Genomic DNA, 20,560 nt, shown 5'->3' on the forward strand with positions numbered 1-20,560 from the left:
AAAACAAAATGTGTTTCATTGTGTTTTTCATTTTGTGTTTTTCTCTTAAAATGAAAAAAAAAATATTTTATCGAGTTTTTTATGAACAAGGAGTATTTGAAATTTAAAAAATCTAACTAGATTTATAATGAATAAAATGACTAATTGTTAGACAATTTGATTAAAATGATTAATATTTTACTCGAAACTAATTAAAATGGTCACACAACTTTAATCGAAATAATCATTAATTTTTTAATTTGGTTGGTCATTAATCGATAATCGAAAATCGCGGTTGTCCGCTCTCTAATATATATATATATATATATATACAGTCGTCCCCCGGTTAACGAACCCCCCTGTTAGCGAACTTTTGGTTAACGAACCGAAAGTTTGCCCAAAATCCTCCCCCGGTTAACGAACCGGGACCGCCAAATGGCGTGCACACGCGCGTGAAGGTCGGGCGCGCCGTCCAGCATTTCCCCCTCAGTTTTGTGAGTGTCATGGAAGCCTGGGAGGTGAATGGTTGTGCTGGGTGTGCTTTTGTTGTTTCATTTTTTTCTTTTCTTGTTTCACTAATATTTTTCATGCATTTTTGTGCTTTTTTCTAGGTTTTTTTCCCACTTGCGATTTTTTCGATTTTGCGATTTTTCAAAATGTCGAACCCTGCGAAAAAAAGCAGAAAAGTTTTCACTCTTGAAGAGAAAAAGACAATCATTCAAAGAGTGCAAAAAGGTGAAAAGCAAAGTGATCTGGCTAAGGAGTTTGGTCTGAATAAATCAACCATTTTTTGATAAGCAATGTTCATGTTCAATTTTTAGTTTTTTCTAAAACTTTGACAAGCAATTTTCATGCCCAATTTCAATTTGTTTCAATTTTTAAAAGTGCATAAATCTCAGGTTTCAATCATTTCACCTTTGCCTATTTTATTTATCAAGTTGGACAATTTTTTGAATTTTTTCCCCCATTATTTTGCCAAAATCCACCAATTAAAAATTTTTTAATGGCGGCCTATGGGAAAACGCGTTTCGGTTAACGAACTTTTCGGATAACGAACTAATTCGTACTCCGAATTAAGTTCGTTAACCGGGGGACGACTATGTATATATATATATATATATATATATATATATATATATATATATATATATATATATATATATATATATATATATATATATATATATATATATTAACAAAGAGTACTAATGAATGATTTTCGGAAACATAGTTATAGTAATTTATCTAAAGTACATTTTAAAAATATTAACAGACAATCATTGTCAGAATGTAAACTTGCAAGTTTTAGGCTTATTAATAAATGCAGGATAACTATTTATTTACTATAGAGGATATATAGCAGCTATTGCTGCTTTCTATGAATATGAAGTTTCCTTTTTATAAAAACAATATTCTTTAATTTTTTTAGATTTTCCTATCTCTCAAGATTTTCTTGATGTATTGGAGCAATTGATGGAACACATATTCCTACATTAAGCCCTAGAGGAGAAAATTTCAATACAGAATTTTATTGAAACAGAAACGGAATATTTTTCTTTGAACTGCCAGGTATTTAAAGGTCCTTCAAAAGAAATTTTGTCTTTTGTATTCAATGGCCTGGAAGTGTTCACAACTCACATGTTTTTACCAACTCAACCCATTAAACAGGCTTTAGAAGCACATCAGCACGTCCGTGAACTTCCTGGTTAAATGCACTTCCGCGGTGTTCTGTGACAAGACCGTAAGGACTTCTTGGGGCACCCTTTCTGCCTTGTTCAAAAGATAAAATTAAAGTAAGTATTCCACTAAATGCACAAAACTTAGATATAAAATGCATAAAAATTCCCTTCCTGCACAGTTAATAATAAAAGCACAATTTTAAATATATGAAGGGAATAAAACTACAACAGCACATTCCAAAATTGATTTTTGTTGATTATAAAAACAAAATTTGTGCACAAGGGATGTATTTTTACTAAAACTAATGTAAAGTTAGTATAGTCATCTAAGTCTAATCACTTTTTCACCAATTTTTATGGAAATATGACCGGTAAGCCATCATAGGCGCGATGGCATCGTTGGCGCCTTTCTCCTAAAAAATGAATCTCCTAAACTCGTTTGAAAAAAGAAAAATTTATTTTGTGAAATAAAAATAATATTCAAAAGCATAAAAATGCTCAAATAATTCTTCTTTAAAATTTTTTGTTAATTTTTATCGTAATGTCATGTTATTACTATTATCATTTTGGCTTATTTGGTTCTATCTGATAATTTCAAAAGAACTTACTTTAAGTATGATCTACTTTGGCATATGTATATAATAATGATATTGTAAATTGCTACGTGTAGAGAAGCAAAAAAGAAAGCTATGTTTTTTTTTAATCCATAACCTTTATACAAGTTTTGAAAATGTAATAAAAATTCTAATTTTGCCTTATCCCCAAAAAATGCTAAAATTAAATTAAATAATTAATTAAAACTAACTATTTACATTATTGACCTAATCTCTTGAATGACCACACTCTTTCTGTCATCTCAATGAAATAAGTCAAACTGCTGCTAAGCATCAAAACCACTCCTGCTCCTGTTGCTAAAGTTATTTCTTATTTATATTCTTCAAACAGCTTGTGGTCCAGACAACATTTCCTTGTTTTACAAAAGTCTTTTCCAAAACTCTCTTTATTTCTCTCTAAACTATTTAACATTTACTTAACTAAATCTACCTTTCCTGCCTGCTGGAAAATAGCTTCTATTCTTGAAAAACACTGAAGGTTGCTTAGATCTCTCAAACTGTTGCCGAGTCTTAATTTTTTTATGAGCAAAGTCTTAAAATCTTAACATAAATCTCAATTTAAAGATTAACAAACTTCTTAAATATTTCGGTTCCAACAGCATACTCTCTGACAAACAAGTATAGTGAAGCAAAAACCTTTATTAATACTCTCCTCCAAAATAATCTTATCCTAACTATACACAAAGCAACAAGAATAACTAAAAAATCGTCAGCATTTCTAGATTATGCTATAACCAACATTTTTCATGATAGCTGTTTTAAAACGGGTATAATTAGGACTGATATAAATAACCATTTTACTTTGTTCCTTATTACTGATAGCATAAGTCTTCGTAATACTTTTTTTTTTTTTTTAAATTTTATTTAGGTGCCCCAAGAAGTCCTGACGGTCTTACACAGAGCACCGCGAATGAGTATTTAATTAAAAGTTCACACCTCCTTCCAAAACGATGTCGCAAAACTTGCTCAGAGGTATGAACGACGAATTATTTGTTTCTAAGGCAAGTGCGCTACCACTGCGCCACGGCAGCTTAAATATGATGTCATGCCTATCGGCAATCATCAGCCATGAAGTACACTACTTCATGGCTGATGATTGCCAATAGGCATGAAACTTTAAAAGTTGTTTTTTCTAAAATTTATTTAGACTATTATTATTACTATTATTATTGTTAAATTTTGATAAATACTAGTGTTGTTCCTTATTATTATTGTTTTATATCATTATATAAATATATTCCTAATAATTATTACTGTCATTCATATTTTATTACTAGTAGTATCAATTTAATTTGTATTTACTTTATATTATTATAATATCTGTTATTATTAATGTTATTTTTATGTTATTACTAATATTATTATTAACCTGTTATTATTACTGAAATTATTTTAATTTATAGTTATTGTTTATATTATTGTTGTTGTTATTATTTTTGTGGTTAACATCGTTATACAACTTTTACAGTTACTATTATTTCTTTGTTTTCTTTCAATTATCACCTTTTATCTGACTTTACTTTTATTTTTATTATCACTATTTATTATAATTAAATTTGATAGGTGTTTACTTGAGATTAATATCATGACTATTTGTAAATATCCTTGATGTAAGATCTTTATTCAGAATAAATTTGATTTGATTTGATTTGATTGAAATCTTTTATTATAATCTCACGATGTAATTAATGCTTATGACATATTTGTGAACCAATTTTGTGAGTGATTCCTATACTGATGGATGACCTAAGGGCTACTAAAATCACAAATGAAAAAAACAAAAAATCTATGAAAATTATTTAAATAATAAAACTTATAAAAATGGTGTTAATTACAAAAATTATAAGTTTATTTGAAAAAATATATAAAACCATAAAAAGTAAATTATTATGCTAAATTACTAGAAATTAACAAAGAAAATGCTCGAAAAACGTGGAATTTTATTAGAGAATTAATTGGAAAAACAAAATTGCAAAAACCAACTCACCTAAAAAAAGTTTTCCTAATGAAAAACTTTAGAATAAAAAAGCTTTCATTCGGTTATTTTTCATAAGACCAAGAAAGTTGGACTAAAGATTTTAAAAACTGTAGATTGTATGATTCAAGAAAACATTAAGAAAAAAGAATTCCAAAACAACGATGTGCAAAGAAAAAAGCTAAAAAAATTTAAAATTTTTTGAGCATGAAAGAACATGTATAGTAAATGGATGCAATTTTGCTAATTGAAAAGTCATTCATGATCGAGTTTTGGTTGGTGGGACACAAATTGATAGCTAGTGATTAACAAGAGAGATAGCTTTTTTAAAGACAGCGCCAACATGGTAGTATTTATAAAGAAAGGAAAAGATGTAACCTTAAAACAATGGGACAGAGGCTCAAGCTTGGTAGCTAGAACGTGTCTAACTACATTTAAAATAGACTTTGTCTAAAATAGTAGGAAAATCAAGAAATGAACTAGCCCAAATCAGTAACAGCATTTTATATAAGGAGGAATAAGAGTTTTATAGAGGTAGAGAATGTAACCAGGATTAAGAAAATGGTGAGCATAATAAAAAGTTGCAAATTGCTGATGAGTTTTTAATCTCAATAAAGCTCAGTTTTTTACTGCTAATAATTATTTACCTTAGCATGCACCTTAGCAGATGCTAACTTAGCAATGGATTATATGCAAGGTTTTCATGAGAGGCTAATACTAAATAAAAAATCTGTCAAGACGTAAAGTAGAAGACTCAGTAAGAGCGTTGTTATTCATAAATATAAAAATATCAATAGCATCGCTATATTGCAATAATTTTTTGCTGTAATCTACTTTTTGTTTGGATTTAATTTGGTGAGGATTTTTTGTCAAGACTGGAGTTTTATTGTTATCAAATAAATTTGTCAGCTGTGTTGTTAACAAAAAAGGCCAAACTAGGTGTAAGGTTGTCAGTAAGCTCATTATAATACAATAGAAAAATGCAGGACTAAGGTTGGAATCTTGTGGTATCAAAGAAGTTTCCGGATTAAGTCATTATAAGTATTAAATTAACAACTTTACTGTATCTATACCTGTTTACATGTGCATATGTAAACTGGCCGTTTGAATTCTTAAAAAGATTCCATTTCTAACAATAATAATTTAATGATAAGTAAAGTAAAGAAAAGAATGGTTAAAAGTTAAATTTTCAACTTTAACAACATAATAATGGTTATGCTCTTATGACGTCACTTTAACACTTCTTTGATTTATTTGTTAATTTATATTCAATAATTTTCAACTGAGATTTCTTGTGGTTTTGGTTATATATTTGGTTATAAATGGTTATATTGGTTTGCAGCCGTGGCGCAGTGGTAGCGCACTTGTCTCCGAAATAAAGGATCCGTGGTTCAAACCCCACTTTTCTTTTTTTTTTTTTTGCTGTTTAACAATAAATAATCAACATATATATATACAAGAAAAAAATAAAAAAATGTCCGTAGAAACAAAGAAGACAGTAAAATCTTGTCAACAACCACCGTTTTTGTATATACAATAAAAAATAAAAACTGTTCTTTTTTAAAATGATCTTTATAAAATAAAGAGTTAAACAGACAGGGGCTCAAAGAAGATGAAAATGACAATACGTCATCGCAATCATTTCATAGAGCCCCTTTATACATTTTTAATAGAATATAGATATTAAATTAAAAACCCTACTGGGCATAAAACTGCTGCGCAGTAAATCAAACTGCTGCGCAGTAAATCAAAAAAAATAAATACTAAAATAATTAAAATTACTTGGTGATCCGTTTAAGCACAATTGATTCTCAAATTTTAAAAATTCCTTTTTTTATTAGAAACTTAAATGAACTTAATGACTTTGCCATACATTTGGATCTTTTTTGATAACTATTCCATATATTTGGTCCTCGGTATGCAATGCCATATTCAGCATATTTATTGAAGTTTTGAGGCATTTTTAATGAGTTACTAATATTTGCACTTAGATAATAGTTTTCTTTTATGTTTATTTCAAACTTGTTATTAAAGTTTGCAGGAGAGAGACTATTATTAAATTGATACATAAAAAAAAACCTCTGGGCAAGTTTTGCGACATCCGTTAGGAAGGTGGCGTTTCAATTAAATGCTCATCCGTGATGCTCTGTGATAAGACCGTAAGGTCTTATCACAGAGCATCACATTTAAGGACCTCTTGGGGCACCTAAAAAATATATATGTATTAGTAATATAGTATTTTAAAGTTTTGTTTGCTGGTTATTTAAATATTAAACATGAAAAAAAACTTCAAGTTGAGGTTTTTAAGATTATATCTAAGTTATTTTGATCTATTAGTAGCAAAAGTTTAATTTAAAGAAAATTTATTTTTAATATACATGTGTAGGTTGATTAATTTTATTATGTAGAATTGTATTCAATAGTATTTATGTTTTTATTTTTAGAAAATGCTAAAGAACATTAGAAGGTTCTGAAAGCTCTGCTATTATCATTTATCTGGTATTAACTACTTTTATACCATTTGGATTAAAATATGTGTGGCACTTAAGATCTATAAAGTATGTGTTATTTTCTATCTATATCACATGTGGCTTTTACCCTATAAAAACCACCGTTACAAAATAAACCCCCAACCACCCCACCCTACCCCCATAAGTTACATACGGGAAAATATTTCATGTAGAATTTGCCACATATAACCCATGTGAGATTTACCACCTTAAAATTCATATAGGATTTACCGTAGGAAACCCACGTGGATAAAAATAATAATCCTCACATGGGTTACATGCGGAAAAAACCACGTGTACCCCATGTGCAATTTTTTACTGGGTTTTAGATCAAATGGTAATTACCTTTTGATCTCAAACAACTAAAATCAGAAATTTAAAAAGAACTTGATAAAGTTTATTAAATAGTTAAAATGTTAAATTGTAGTTTTGATACTTGCCGCAAAAGTGGTTTACTATTAAGTTAGCATATGCTCACCTTAGCAAACAAATAAATTAATAAATAGTTGATAATTATTAAGTGTAAAACTTTAATTATCATTTTTATTTTCTACTAATGCATAGTTATTGCTAAAGAATGTTAAATAAAGAATTTTTTAGTAAAAGAAAAGAACAATAACCATTTATAAATAAAACAATTATCAAATTTTTTCTTGTTTCGTGTAAAGTAATATGATAAAAACCCTGCGAAATTGTTTCAGCTTTAATAATAAAATAAAAGTTGGAATAAATTAGCAAAATATATCAAATCACTTAAAAAGTCACTAAGAATATAGGAACTCTGCTTTTTGTGTTTCTACAGGAGCAGACGGAGGAGGAGACGTTTATTAACTAGCTCCATGATAAAGAAAAGTTTTTTTTTCAAATTTCAAAGTAACCAACGGACTTTACTGATCCAAACCTCCCTACTGGAATTTCTACTTAAAGCCGTTCCATCAGTGGCTTGAAATGGGAAAACTTCAAGCTTTGCTAAAACTTTTTGACTTCTCACGCATCAAAGTCTGCGCCCTTAAATAGATTCCGCCTTTGACTGTTAAATTTCCTGTGTCTGGCAAAGCAAAGCACAGTTCTTCAAATCTAGTCCGCCCAACCCAAACATTTGAGGGAAACCAAAACAAGGTTAAGCAAAAATGTTTTTAACAGTTTTTACAAAACTTCTAAATGAGCGAAAGATTTTAGCAGAATACATTTAAAAGTACTATGTTACAGTTGAAAAAGTTGCAACATTAATCATTGCCAACAGCATAACCTGTTAGAGTTTATCTAAGTAAACCGGAGGGATTTGAAGCAAAACAATTTAATAATTTACTTAAACAAATAATAGTTTTATTTTATAGTTAATATTTTGCATTATAAAAAAATGTGAATCGCGTTTATTATTTTAAAGATTCATTATCAAGAGATTGAGTTATGAGTTACGAGCTACGAGTCTTTAAAACACAATAATAAAAGACTAAAATTACCAACTAAAAATTTTTTTTTATGTGCAACACATTACAAAGCTATCTAATTTTAGTTTGAAAAGCAGGTATCAATTCAGTTTTTCCGAGACAGATTTGTAAAAAATATTTTACACACGTTTGATCAATCAAACAAACAAAAACTTTTTTAAAAAGTTTGTTTTGGAATTTACAAAAAATATGGATCAATGATGAAGTTGATGAGAGGAAAAATCCTATAGATAAACTTGTTATTCACCACAAAGACTTACAATTGATTTTTCAAGAAGTATATGAAAGCAGAAACATTTTACTGGCATATTTGCATAAGTGCAAACCAGCATAAATGCAAATTTGCACTAATGCCAGTTAGCACTTACGCTACTTCGCTTTAATGCCAATGTTTACAAATTCATTCGGTGCACTTATGCCAATTTGCATTTATGCCAGTTTGCACTTATACCAGTTTTTGCAACTGCTTTGCGCTTATGCTAACTCGTACTAAAGTCAATGTTTGTAAATTCTTTTGGCGCATTTATGCCAACTTGCATTTTTGCCAGTTTACACTTATGCTAGTTTTTGAAACTGCTGCGCACTTGTGAAATTTGCACTAATGACAGTTTGCACTTATGCCAATTTGCACTTATGCAAATGTTTGAAGATTCTTTTAGCACCCTTATGACATTTTGTACTTATGCCAATTCGCACTTATGCCAATGTTTGTAAACTCCTTTTAGTGCACTTATGCCAGTTTGCAGTTATGCCAGTTTGTACTTGTTCAGTCGCCTCATCAATGTCTCTTATAAATCTTTTGTCCTTGTTATGTTTGCTTTTGAAAACTCTGCTTTACAAAATGGATAATATTTTTTTATATTCAGCAACAGTCATTTTATGGTTGAACATTTACTTGAAATGACTGCAAAAAGTTTTTAAAAAGCATTCCTTCTTTTAAACTGTTTCCTTTATTAACACTATATTGACAATTCCTTTGATAAAGATTATGCTGATAAAATTGAGTCGTCAACCGCATCCTACAACACATCTCACAACTCATTTATCAATATAGAACTAACTTCGTTTTACGTTACTATATTGTTTATATAGATCTTTGTATTACGTAATGTCAAAAAATGTCAAATCAAAATTTTATTTTTTATGAAAATTTTTATTTTCATGACTATTTTTTACTTTATTGTGCTTAATACAGCAGAGGGGGCGAATAAAGTATTGAGGGGGAGGGATTTGATTCTAGATCTAATAAACGGGGGGTCTCAATAAATAGGTGGGTTGAAATTTTTTCATAAATTAAATTTCAATTTAATGTTGATCTTAAAAATCAAAACTTCATAAATCTCAACTAAAGTTGTTTACAGAACACATACAAAGCAATTTAATTCTAGCGCGGCTTGCGGTCACATGGCCATTTGTGAACGGCTGTTTTATTATAATTTCATTTAATATTTAATATTTTGATAAGTGATTATAGTTTTTATTTTGATCTGTGTTTGATATATATTTTCAAATATTTTAATGTTTAAGCTAGTTTATACAAATACATAATTTTTTTTTTTTTGAGTTTTTTTAAAAGAGTTTTTTTTAGTAACAGTTACTAAACGAGGGAGTCTTAACAAACTTTGAGTAATTAGAAAAATTTCCCTTTTATGTATTAAGCAAGCAAGAGTACATTTTTTTATGACACATATCATTTATCTAAGTTTTCCATTAGCATATTATCGTCGCAGATTGGGCGAAAATTATGGAGCTTTTTTCTCCAAATAAAATACGCTCTTATTAACCATTGTTCAAAATTGATATAAATAAACTAACATATTTATACAAGAACATTAAGAAAGTGTCAAAACTGAATGACAAACACAAGTGTTTATTGTTTCTTAAAGTATACCAATTCTAATTTCTCAAAATTGTTAAGTTATGTAACGATTCATAAAATTAAAAATGTGCTATTATCACGAGCTCTTGTATCAATCAAGTTAGGTTAAATAACATTGAAACTACCTTACTTTGCGATTGAGTTACATAATATAATAAATTGATAATAATTTACAAATAAAAGATCATTTCCAATTTAATTGGGCTCTATAATTATAAATCTAAACTTAATAATTATGTAACAATTGCATAGATGCATTACAAAAACGTGAAACTAGATCTTTATTTGAATTACTGGATTGGGTAATGCGCTTACATATTAGGTACGCCACCTAAATTTATACGGTTTTAAACTAAGCATTCGGCTGGGGTGAAAATTTACTTTAAAAAAAATTTCCCTCATTACACCCCTAGATTTGATCTATATAATAATATAACATTGGATTTCAAAAGGTTATGAATTAAAAATAACTTTAGAGGTGAATATTTTACGGATCCCAAATATTACCTAAACAAATTTCTTCAAAATTATGTCAATCTGGTACTTAAAAATTTTAAGAATTGTAACCATTTTATATTTCAGTAGTTTTATTTACAAAATGTTTGTCATTTATATTATATTTATATACATGCAATTATTTTCGATAAGATGATTTTACTCATCAGGTTATAACATCTATTTTTCACATTTGCCATTTAAAAATATTCCCTTTGTTAAACGCTTTTAAATTTCTAATTTTAAGTGATTTAGTATATCTCATAATTTTTTACAGAGTATAGCAGAAATTTGCATCAAGAGGTTTTATCCTTTTTGTGTAACAATTGCATTTTTTTTTTTTATTTAAAGAATTTTTAGTTATGTATATCTTACTTTAGGTAATATTTGTTTGTTAAATTGTTAAATTCGTTTGTTAAATTGGTAGATAAGGATGAATAAAAGTACTCGCAACGTCATCGCTTATAACGGAAGTTTAAGTATAAAGTTATTTTCCAAAAGATTTCCATTAAATCAAAATTTATATAAAACAAAATGTTATAGGTTACATAATAAACCAATTTTATATAAACTTAGAAACAAAATAAAGTACAGATTCATTAGTTTTTGATCGTACACCATTTATATTCTGTATTTTTACTATTTTTGTGATTTAAGGGGGAAGATCCCTCAAAAAATTATTTTCTAAAGTAAAGCATTTACAAAGTTGTTATATATTTTAAATAAAACTATAATAGTAATCAAAAGATTCTATCATAAAATATAGCACCCTGTTGCTATGGTAACCTGGTAACTAAGGATAAAAGGGAAATTTGCTCCTTCACCCTGGCAAAGATTTCAGTCGATCAGAAAGGCATTAATAGGTATTTTTTTCCCAGTATTTTGATGAAAGATAGATCTACGCAATAAGCAGACAGTTTTTGCTAACAACTTTTCTGTCAGGTGGTAGCCATGTTTAACTCTTGCTACCATTTTAAGCACAAAAATTATAAACGTTTTCTAATTTTTTTTCTGTTTAAAAAACGTTTTAAAAAAGTTGTCTGCTTATTGTTTACATCTTTATGAGAGGAACATATCCTGAAAATTTCATATAAAATCGGTTAAGCGGTTTTCAAAATACTTCTGCCGGGAGGTTAAAAACCCGCGTTCTGAGAAAAATGACAAATAAGAGAAAGTTCGGATGAAAAACATTATAAATTAACAGTAATAAAAGAAATATAATATAAAACAGCATATTGTTGATAATTTTTAATCATAAACACCAGCCCCATACATACTTCCTTCTTTCTGTTCAAATTTGTCAGATTTTTTATGTTTGCGGCCTCTTAAAATCATTCTTCGTTTCTTGATCGTGTCTTTGTTTTTATATACTGACAGGCTGACTCTTCTCTGGTTCAAGTAATTGCATCCAGAAATGGTATGCAGTCCTGGTATCATACAAAGTTTTTCAAATACAAGGATACTAGACTTTAATCCTATATTAAAGACTCCAATAGCATCGTAAAGTCCAAATTTTAGTTGTGCAAGCGAAATATATTTGGACTTTGGTATTCTGGACCATATCATTGCGTTGAAGCTTTCACTCTGGTTCTGTGTTTTTCCATGAAGTAATCGATTCAAGTAAGCATCTGAAGTTAATTCTACATATATAGGCTTCAATCTAAGTACAATATCCATAGGAAGACCAAGTCCTGGTTTATACTCATTCGTACCATTAGCTTTATCACGATTGTATTTACACCAACTGTCTGTACCTGTGGGACAATGCGGGTAATGCCAATTATTTTTTCTGGAAGATGCTACATGAAATAAACTTGCTAAAGCAGATGATCTCATACCTTCAAGATTTCCAGAATTTTTCCTAATAGCAATTCCAAAATAATTTTGCAGGCGATCAATTAAAGCGTTTGTTAAACGACCTTTACCATTTAAGCCCTTGACTTGTTTTTTTAATTGTCGACAACGAAATCCAAGACGCTTTTGAAAATGCCCAATACAGTCCAGTTTAATTGTTTGAACATCCTTGTATGTTCCTTTGACAGTAGTGTAGCTTTTGCTATCACCATCACCTAAGTATTCTGTGTATCGCAAGTTATATTTCTCTAGAGAGCGATTAAATATCTTTATCGCACCAGCAGTTTCCATCCCACCAGCTGATCTTTCATAGTTTTTATTGCAAATGTGTTCTTTTTTTTCTGCTGGTTGCTGGTTTGAATTAGCTGTATTTTGAATTTTTTCACATATTTTACATTTTCTAGATAATGGTTCAACATCTAAAACCTTCCCATTTGTTATGGACAATGCTGCGGTAACACCATTATTTGAACTATATCCCCTTTTTTGCCATGTTCCATCAACCGAAACTCCAGTATCTACTATTTCATTAAGAAATTTGCCATCTCTGAGTTCTTGTGCAGCTTCATGCATAGTATCATTAGCAACTGTTTGTGCTGCGCTTGTCAATTTCTGAACAATAACATTGTAGTTTTTTTTACATAATCTTTTTGGCATATTCATTAGCATGGCAAACCGATGTAGACCAGATAGGCCTTGACCGAGTGTTCTCATTGCATATACTACTCTTTTATTAATATCATACCCTGCTACATTTTTTGACGTTTCAAAGTCTAATTTAAAACCACAAATGCAGCTTAATAATAAATTTGATGCAAATCCTTTACAAGACTTTTCACTCTCGCTTAACGATAATAGAGACGGTTGCAAACATTCTGGACATGCAAGTTTCATAAATATGGAGGCAAGAATTTTCATGTCAATAAATCTGTAGCCACAAACACAATCTAATTTTCTACTTGGTAGCATTACTGGCTTAACTTTCCTTTCTGATGCACTTTCATATACATATTGACTTTCAGTATTTACATAGTTTGTCATATTTACATCATTACTATATACACTATTTAAACCAATATTTACATTTTTTTCTTGCTTTCTCATTCAATAAAAAGAACTTTTACGTTTTCTAAGACGTTTAGTAGAAAATTTTACTCTATCAGTAACACTTTCATCACATTTTGCTATTATAGATTTGTTCATTTTAACTCAATTACAGTTTTTTAGCTTAAAAAGATGACTTAAAATCATACCCTGCTACATATGGCACGGATTTTCAATTAGGAGGTTTTGAAATATGACTTTAAAGCTTGCATTTCTAACAAAACTGAAGAAATAAAGTGGTCCAGAATGTGTTTTATTTATAATTTTCATGTAACCAGGGACGTTGCTAGGGAAGAATGACACATAGATGACCATACAAAAACGTAATTTATTTAACAAAAAGTTTTGCTTTTTGAAAACTGTTTTGACCATTCAATTTCCTAATAATTTTATTTTTCAGTTAGCAATAAAAAAAAAATTCAAAAAATTCCTAAATTTTGAGGGACTTTCCCTCTTAACGGGCTTTAGAAATAAAATAAATAGTGAAACCACTTATTGCGTGCTTTTTTATAGAAGAGTTCAACATTTTTTAAACGTCAAAAAAAATTCCCTTACTATAAAAGTTAAAATGCATTGTAAATGCGTTAAAATGCATTGTTAAAATGATTATTTATAATACAATGGAATTTAATTGAAATATTAGAGGGAATAAAAGAAGGATTAATGCAAAATATGTTTATAGTTTATAAATATGTTGTTATAAATTTAATGCGTTACAGAATTTTTTAAACATATGAAAGCAAATGCATTTATCGCTAATTCCAATAATATTTTAACTGTATTTGATCTAAGTTTTACTGTTTTCCATAGCGCTACTACGTTACTTCTGTTACTACGTCCATGGTATAAGTGTAATAATACTTTTAACAGTTTTACTTTTGCCCCAAAACCACACACGCACTCACACACGCACACAGTTATAAAGCAATGTTTTATGAATTTTAAGAGCAAATACAACATTTTTTAATTAGTCTAATCGTTTGATGTTTTTCTTGGCAGGTAACAAATGGCAGAAGCAAAACTAAATGAGTTCTCTCTTCCAGATGCTTTGGATATGCTTTGTTTACCAACCTCAGTAATAACAAGCAGAAAATGTCTTTTGAGCGGAGGTTTTGTACTTGAAGCTGGAATGAACCTTACAGTCTTGCAACGACAATGCGTTAAGCTTTTGTTCGGAAAAGATTGGCATGGAAATATATTTCGATTAAATACGCAAGTAATAGCTGATCTTTACGTTGATATCGTGGATGAAATTTATCCTACAGATTTAAAAGAAGTTCAAGAACATCTTCCTAATATAAGTTACATTTTATCCAAAGTTTCTCAAGATGTAGAATTTTTTAAGTTGGATAGTGGGGAATTGTTTAAAGATCTCAACCGTATTAAAATAATAACGTCTGAAGGTCAAAATTTATATCTTTCTTTAGAGTCATTGTTAAGCAAAGACCTTTTTGTATTTGTGCATTGCAAAAAAACTATTTCCCTTGAAGAGCTCTTATCAACTGATATAACTCCAGGCACGATAATAAGGTTTATTAATAATATGGGTTTTCAGGTTCCTCCTGGAAACGTTGTTGTAGATGGTGTTCATGTGTACGAATCTATTTTAACTGTAAGCAAGCTTGTAGGGAATCAAAGTAAACTTCTTTATCAAATATTTCAACTTGATTCTGGTATCAAAGTTTTTATTTCAAATGAACCCATGTCTACATACGTATTAGAGTTAGGAAAATTTTCCTCAGATGAATACCAAAATAGAATAAAGGCAATAATGTTTTCAATTTATTACGACATATATTCTCCTTTATTTTACGGACAACTTCTAATAAACACTTCTTTTGAAAATCAGAAAGTAATTTTACAAAATAAAGAAAATGATTTTATAGAGTCACTTAAAGGTTTAACCAGTAAACCTGTAGAGAAAATTGAACATAAAGTAAAGGAAGTGGCTGCTCGACCAACGTCATTATTTTTACCTGTTTGGAACAGAATGTCATTGAACAAAAAAAATAGAAAAAAAAAAGTTACAAGTTTGCATTCTTCTCCGACAATTGAAGAATTCTCTCCAGTAAACTGTGTTTTTCAAATGTCAGATGACTTTGATGACTTTTCAAAAAGTCAAAGTGAGTTGATTGAGCGGGCCGTACAAAGAAAAATACGTAACATTAACAAGCCAATACAAAAGTTGAATTTTAAAAGTGAAGACAAATCAGATGCTTTGAACATACACACCGTAACAGAAAAAAGCGCAGAAAACCTTTATTATGACTGGGAAAACGTTTCTAAAAAAATAAACATACCATTAGAAGATGAGGAGTCTTATGCGTCGTCAAAAAACGCATTAAAATTCAGCAAAAGTTTTGAAGAAAAAAGCTTTCGATCTTTTTTTTCAGGAAGACCCCGTAACAAAACTGAATCAAATTTAAAAAGCAGCTTTGAAAAAAATATAGATTCTGGAATTGACTCGCCTGATATTAAAGAACGCGAAATAAAATCATTTGAACAATATCTGAATAGTTCAACAAAAAATAATTCTTTTACAATAGAACACTGCACTGAATCTAAAGAATATAACAACGAATCATTAAAAACGTTAGTTGATGGAAAAAAAGAAGCTTTCAAAAAAAAGCTTTCAAAAAGTGACACATCTTTAGCTGAAAGTATTGGGAGTGGAGAAGAGAACTTACACGAATACATCAACAGTTCAAGATCTACTAAAGAACTTAGTTCGGACTACATGAGTGTAGCCTACTCTTGTGTCAAACCTAGAAAATGCACTAATGATTTACAGAAGAGAGAACTTGAAAGTTTAGAAGAGATACATTCATGCTCTATTGAAGATATAGTAAGAAGGTTACATGGATTACAACTCGGTAAATTTGAAAAAGTGTTTAAATCCCAAATGATAAATGGCAGACTGTTAAGTAACCTATCTGAAGATGCATTACATGAAATTGGTTTATCTCACTTTGAAGCCCGAAAGTTATACAAGTATGTACATGGGTGGAGAGTAAACACGGTAAATTGTTGTAAAAGTTTGGAAGATGCGCTTGTTACAGAGTGGTCAGTAAACGACGTCAAAAAAATTATGAGAAATATAAAAATAAATCAATTAGGGATTTTTGCCGTTGAAAATCAAATTGACGGCTATATGCTTGAAGATCTTATAAGAAATAATTATCTTAAAACACTAGAAAACGATCATGGCATACGATTGCAAATTGTAGAAATTGAACGATTGCGTGGTTACGTTTACAAAGAAATAAAATACAAGGAGCATGAGATTGCAAAACCAGGTTCAACGAGCAAAAAATAGAATAAATTTATGTTAAATTTATTTATGTTTTCAGCATGTTTTTGGTTTACATTTCTTTAAAATATATTTAAAATGTATCAACAAAATGCTGGTTCACCGAGTTGATTAAAAAAAAATTTATGCTTTTTTTCTAAAGTCAAATTATTTTTATCATATAAAAACTTGATTTTGTTTCATTTTTATTACTATTATTATAACTTTGACAAGATATCGTTCTTTTGTTCATATTTTTTATTGAGCAATTGCAACATACTGTTTTATAAAAGAAGATTTTAACTAGTTTTACTTTTGTGTTTTTATTTAAAAATTTAAACAAGTTTTGGTGACGTAAAAAATCTTGTAACACGTGTTATAAGAACTAAAGGTTAATTCTAATGTTGTTCGTTGGATGGCAAGACTTGCATCAAAGTTTTGCTTTTTTTATCTACTGTATTTTAAGTTGATATTCCGGAGGTTACCAAATATCAACTTACATAATGCAGTGTGCGAAAAAAAATGCGGAAGAATGACTTGCGAATATATTACAGAAAAAATGCACTTACTGAAAAAACATTTATTAAACTGGTACACAAAAAAAAAAAAATAAAACAATGTTGTAAAAAAATTTATAGTAAATATATATATATATATATATATATATATATATATATATATATATATATATATATATATATATATATACATATATATATATATATATATATATATATATATTAGGGTGGAGCGATTTTCATAGCAAAAAAAAAAGAGTTTAAAAACCAATATTACTGAGACACGAATCAATGTAATTATAAGATAAAAGTAAAAAAATAATTTTTGATTTTGATGAGATCTTGAGGGTCCTCTTTGGAATTTAAATTCTTGACAGGTCCTAATATTTTTGAATTTTTTTTTTTCTAAACCATATCAACCTTGGACTCAAAAAAAGCAGAAAAAAAATGCTTGTTTCATAAATAATAATTTTATTAAAAAAAATTTTTAGTGAAAAAAATACTTGCAAAAATATACCTTGAAACCCCCGTTTTGTTGATGACGGGGGTTTTTAATGAAAAAAACAACTCTACTTTTTTAATTTTTTTAATAAAAACAAATATTATTTTCAAAATCTGCATATTATTTTGCTTCTTTTAAGTATCAAGTTGATATAGTTTAGAAAAAACAAAATTTAAACAATATTAGGACCCATCAAAATATTTAGAATCCAAAGAGGAACCTCAAGAACTCATCTAAACTAAAAAAAAAAGAGTAAGGTTCTTTTTTCACCAAAAGATATTGATTTGCTGCTCAATCAAATCAAATTTCAAAAATTTTCAAAATCGCTCCACCCTAATATATATTTATATATATTTATGCCAAATATATTTTGACAGTATAGTCTCTTTTCTGTATTTTTTTATCTTTAAAAGATTGTTTGTGGTTGACATAACGTTTTTTCCATTCGCCCTCGGTTTAGCGAATATACTGTTCATCTGGGTTGTTTTTTGAGGAAATAATGCATTTTTAAATAATATTTTTTGATTAGCATTTGCCATTCATAGGGCAGTCAATTTTTTGCTTGCAGTTACAATTTTCAGTATTTTTTTCTTTAGGAAATTTATTTTAATTAATCAATGCAAAATTGTGGACTTTTATGGTTCTTTCAATATTTTCTGTACTGGTTAGTAAAGCTAAAGTGTTTCTGTTAAAAATTTTGTGAAATTTATTAAAGGGAGGGAAATGCTTGTCTATTAATTTTAAAAATGCTTTTCCAATATTTGTTGAAACATTTTTGCTGTACGGAGGGTTGAACCAAATTACATTTCTATTTCTATTTTGCTTTTTTGCATTTTTTGTTTCAAATTTTAGCTCGAAATTTTTTAATCCGCTTTAATTAAGAGCAACTTCATACGCGCGTTTGGAAGAGTTCAAAATATTTTCATTAGAAGAGTTTTGATTAGGCCTATTGTTAATTAAAATAGGAATTTGTTTTAAAATTTGAGGATGATGATTTGAATTTATATGAATATTCGACAATTCATTATTAGTTTTTTTATAAGGTCAATAAGAATTTTCCGAGAGGCTAAATGTGACATCAAGAAAATTCACGATTTTTAAATTATTGTTTATTTCAAATATATATATATATATATATATATACATATATATATATATATATATATATATATATATATATATATATATATATATATATATATATATATATATATATATATATATATATATATATATATGCATATATATTGGCCTGTTTGTCATACTGACGGTGTTTGCCATTGCAATCTTGCTTTATTGCTGTTTCATAGAGTTTGCAACATTAAAAGCATAAAACGCGTTTAAAATAAAATATGTTTCTTTGTCAGTGTGAACGGAAATTCATACATATATTATATCCAATTTATTTAAAACATACAGGCCATTTCCGTCAAAAACGATTTTTAACAAACAAGTCTTACATTGTTCATTTACACCGAGTCCTCTATACGTCTTATTAAATCTTTTTTAAACCAATAACACTAATTTTACGAGCTTTCAGTTCATTTCTGTGTTAGCAAATAGTTAATTTGTGAGGAATAAGTTTTGTTATAACTTGATTGCATTCAATTTTTGCTGTGTGTCTATTTAATTAACATTCATCTGCAAATCTTTTGATATATGTTTTTCATTTCACAGGCTTCATTATAAATAAAATATCTTTATTCAGGTATTTCTTATGGACACAGTCTAGAATTGAAATTCAATGCAAATAGAGCGTTTCCAAAAAACCACGCACGGAAACTTTTGAAAAATCACGTACGGAATCTCTCAAAAAATCAGGCGCGGAAACTCGTGTTTTGTCTAACAATAAAAATCTCCGACTTACTCTTATTTAATTTTAACCTGTTTTAATATTTTATAAACAAAGAATAGTGTTCATTAGTAATGTTAACAAAGAATGAATTAAGTTTGAAGCGGAATCACGCATGAAACGTTTTTAAAAAAAGAATTTACAGTCGTAACTTATAAAAGATAATTAATGATCTATAAGAAGATAAATTTAGTCTTCTTTATAACTTTTATTCTCTGTCAAAAACAAATGACAAAAAAAGGTGTATTAAAAACAAATATATCGTTGTATAATTAAACCTATTACTTTGAACTTCTGTTGGTTACTAAATAATATTTCTTACCCAGTGTCTCTTTGCTGTTTTTTTGATTTAATAGAATTAATAATGTCGCTACCCAGCTTGCACTGTGATTGCACTTTTGATTTAATAGAATTAATAATGTCACTACCCAGCTTCCACGTTGATAAAACGTTAGAACAATGTTGCGCGTTGCGTTAGCCAAACATCAACCGCCAACGTTGTTTTTATATTATTTTGGCTACAAATACTACAACGCCAACAACCAAAAAATAACGTTGGCCCAACGTTGCATTTTAAGTCGATATTACGTAATATTTTACGTTGATTCAATGTGTATCTTACGTTACCAGAACGTTTTTTTTTTACGTTTTCATAACTTTGTATTTTAAGTTGATTCAACGTTAAAATTTAGTTGTACAAAACGTTATATTTATTTTTATAGAAATCCAGTTTTTTATTTCATGTAACGAACACCTGCATTTATTTTTGAAAAAAAACGAATTATGGTTATATTTTTCATTCTTTAAAACGCCTTGTTTTCTAAGTTTTGACACATTTTGAAAGTTATTCCTCGAAAAA

At 28.6% G+C, this 20,560-nt stretch overlaps 1 protein-coding gene across 2 annotated transcripts; it reads left to right on the plus strand.

Moving 5' to 3' along the window:
• The first annotated feature begins 6,712 nt into the window (after positions 1–6,712).
• On the plus strand, positions 6,713–17,141 carry LOC100214047 (uncharacterized). 2 transcript variants are annotated; one of them, XM_065793857.1, is made up of 2 exons: positions 6,713–6,805; positions 14,540–17,141. In XM_065793857.1, the coding sequence occupies exon 2, from the start codon at positions 14,547–14,549 to the stop codon at positions 16,854–16,856; it is 2,310 nt and encodes a 769-aa protein (XP_065649929.1). In that variant the 5' UTR covers positions 6,713–6,805; positions 14,540–14,546; the 3' UTR covers positions 16,857–17,141. The 2 variants fall into 2 exon arrangements, with proteins under 2 accessions (XP_065649929.1, XP_065649928.1); XM_065793856.1 differs by lacking the exon at positions 6,713–6,805 and adding an exon at positions 14,040–14,383.
• Positions 17,142–20,560: the final 3,419 nt, after the last annotated feature.

The sequence above is a fragment of the Hydra vulgaris genome, chromosome 03 (genome assembly GCF_038396675.1).
Source record: "Hydra vulgaris chromosome 03, alternate assembly HydraT2T_AEP".
NCBI classification, from domain to species: Eukaryota; Metazoa; Cnidaria; class Hydrozoa; order Anthoathecata; family Hydridae; genus Hydra; species Hydra vulgaris.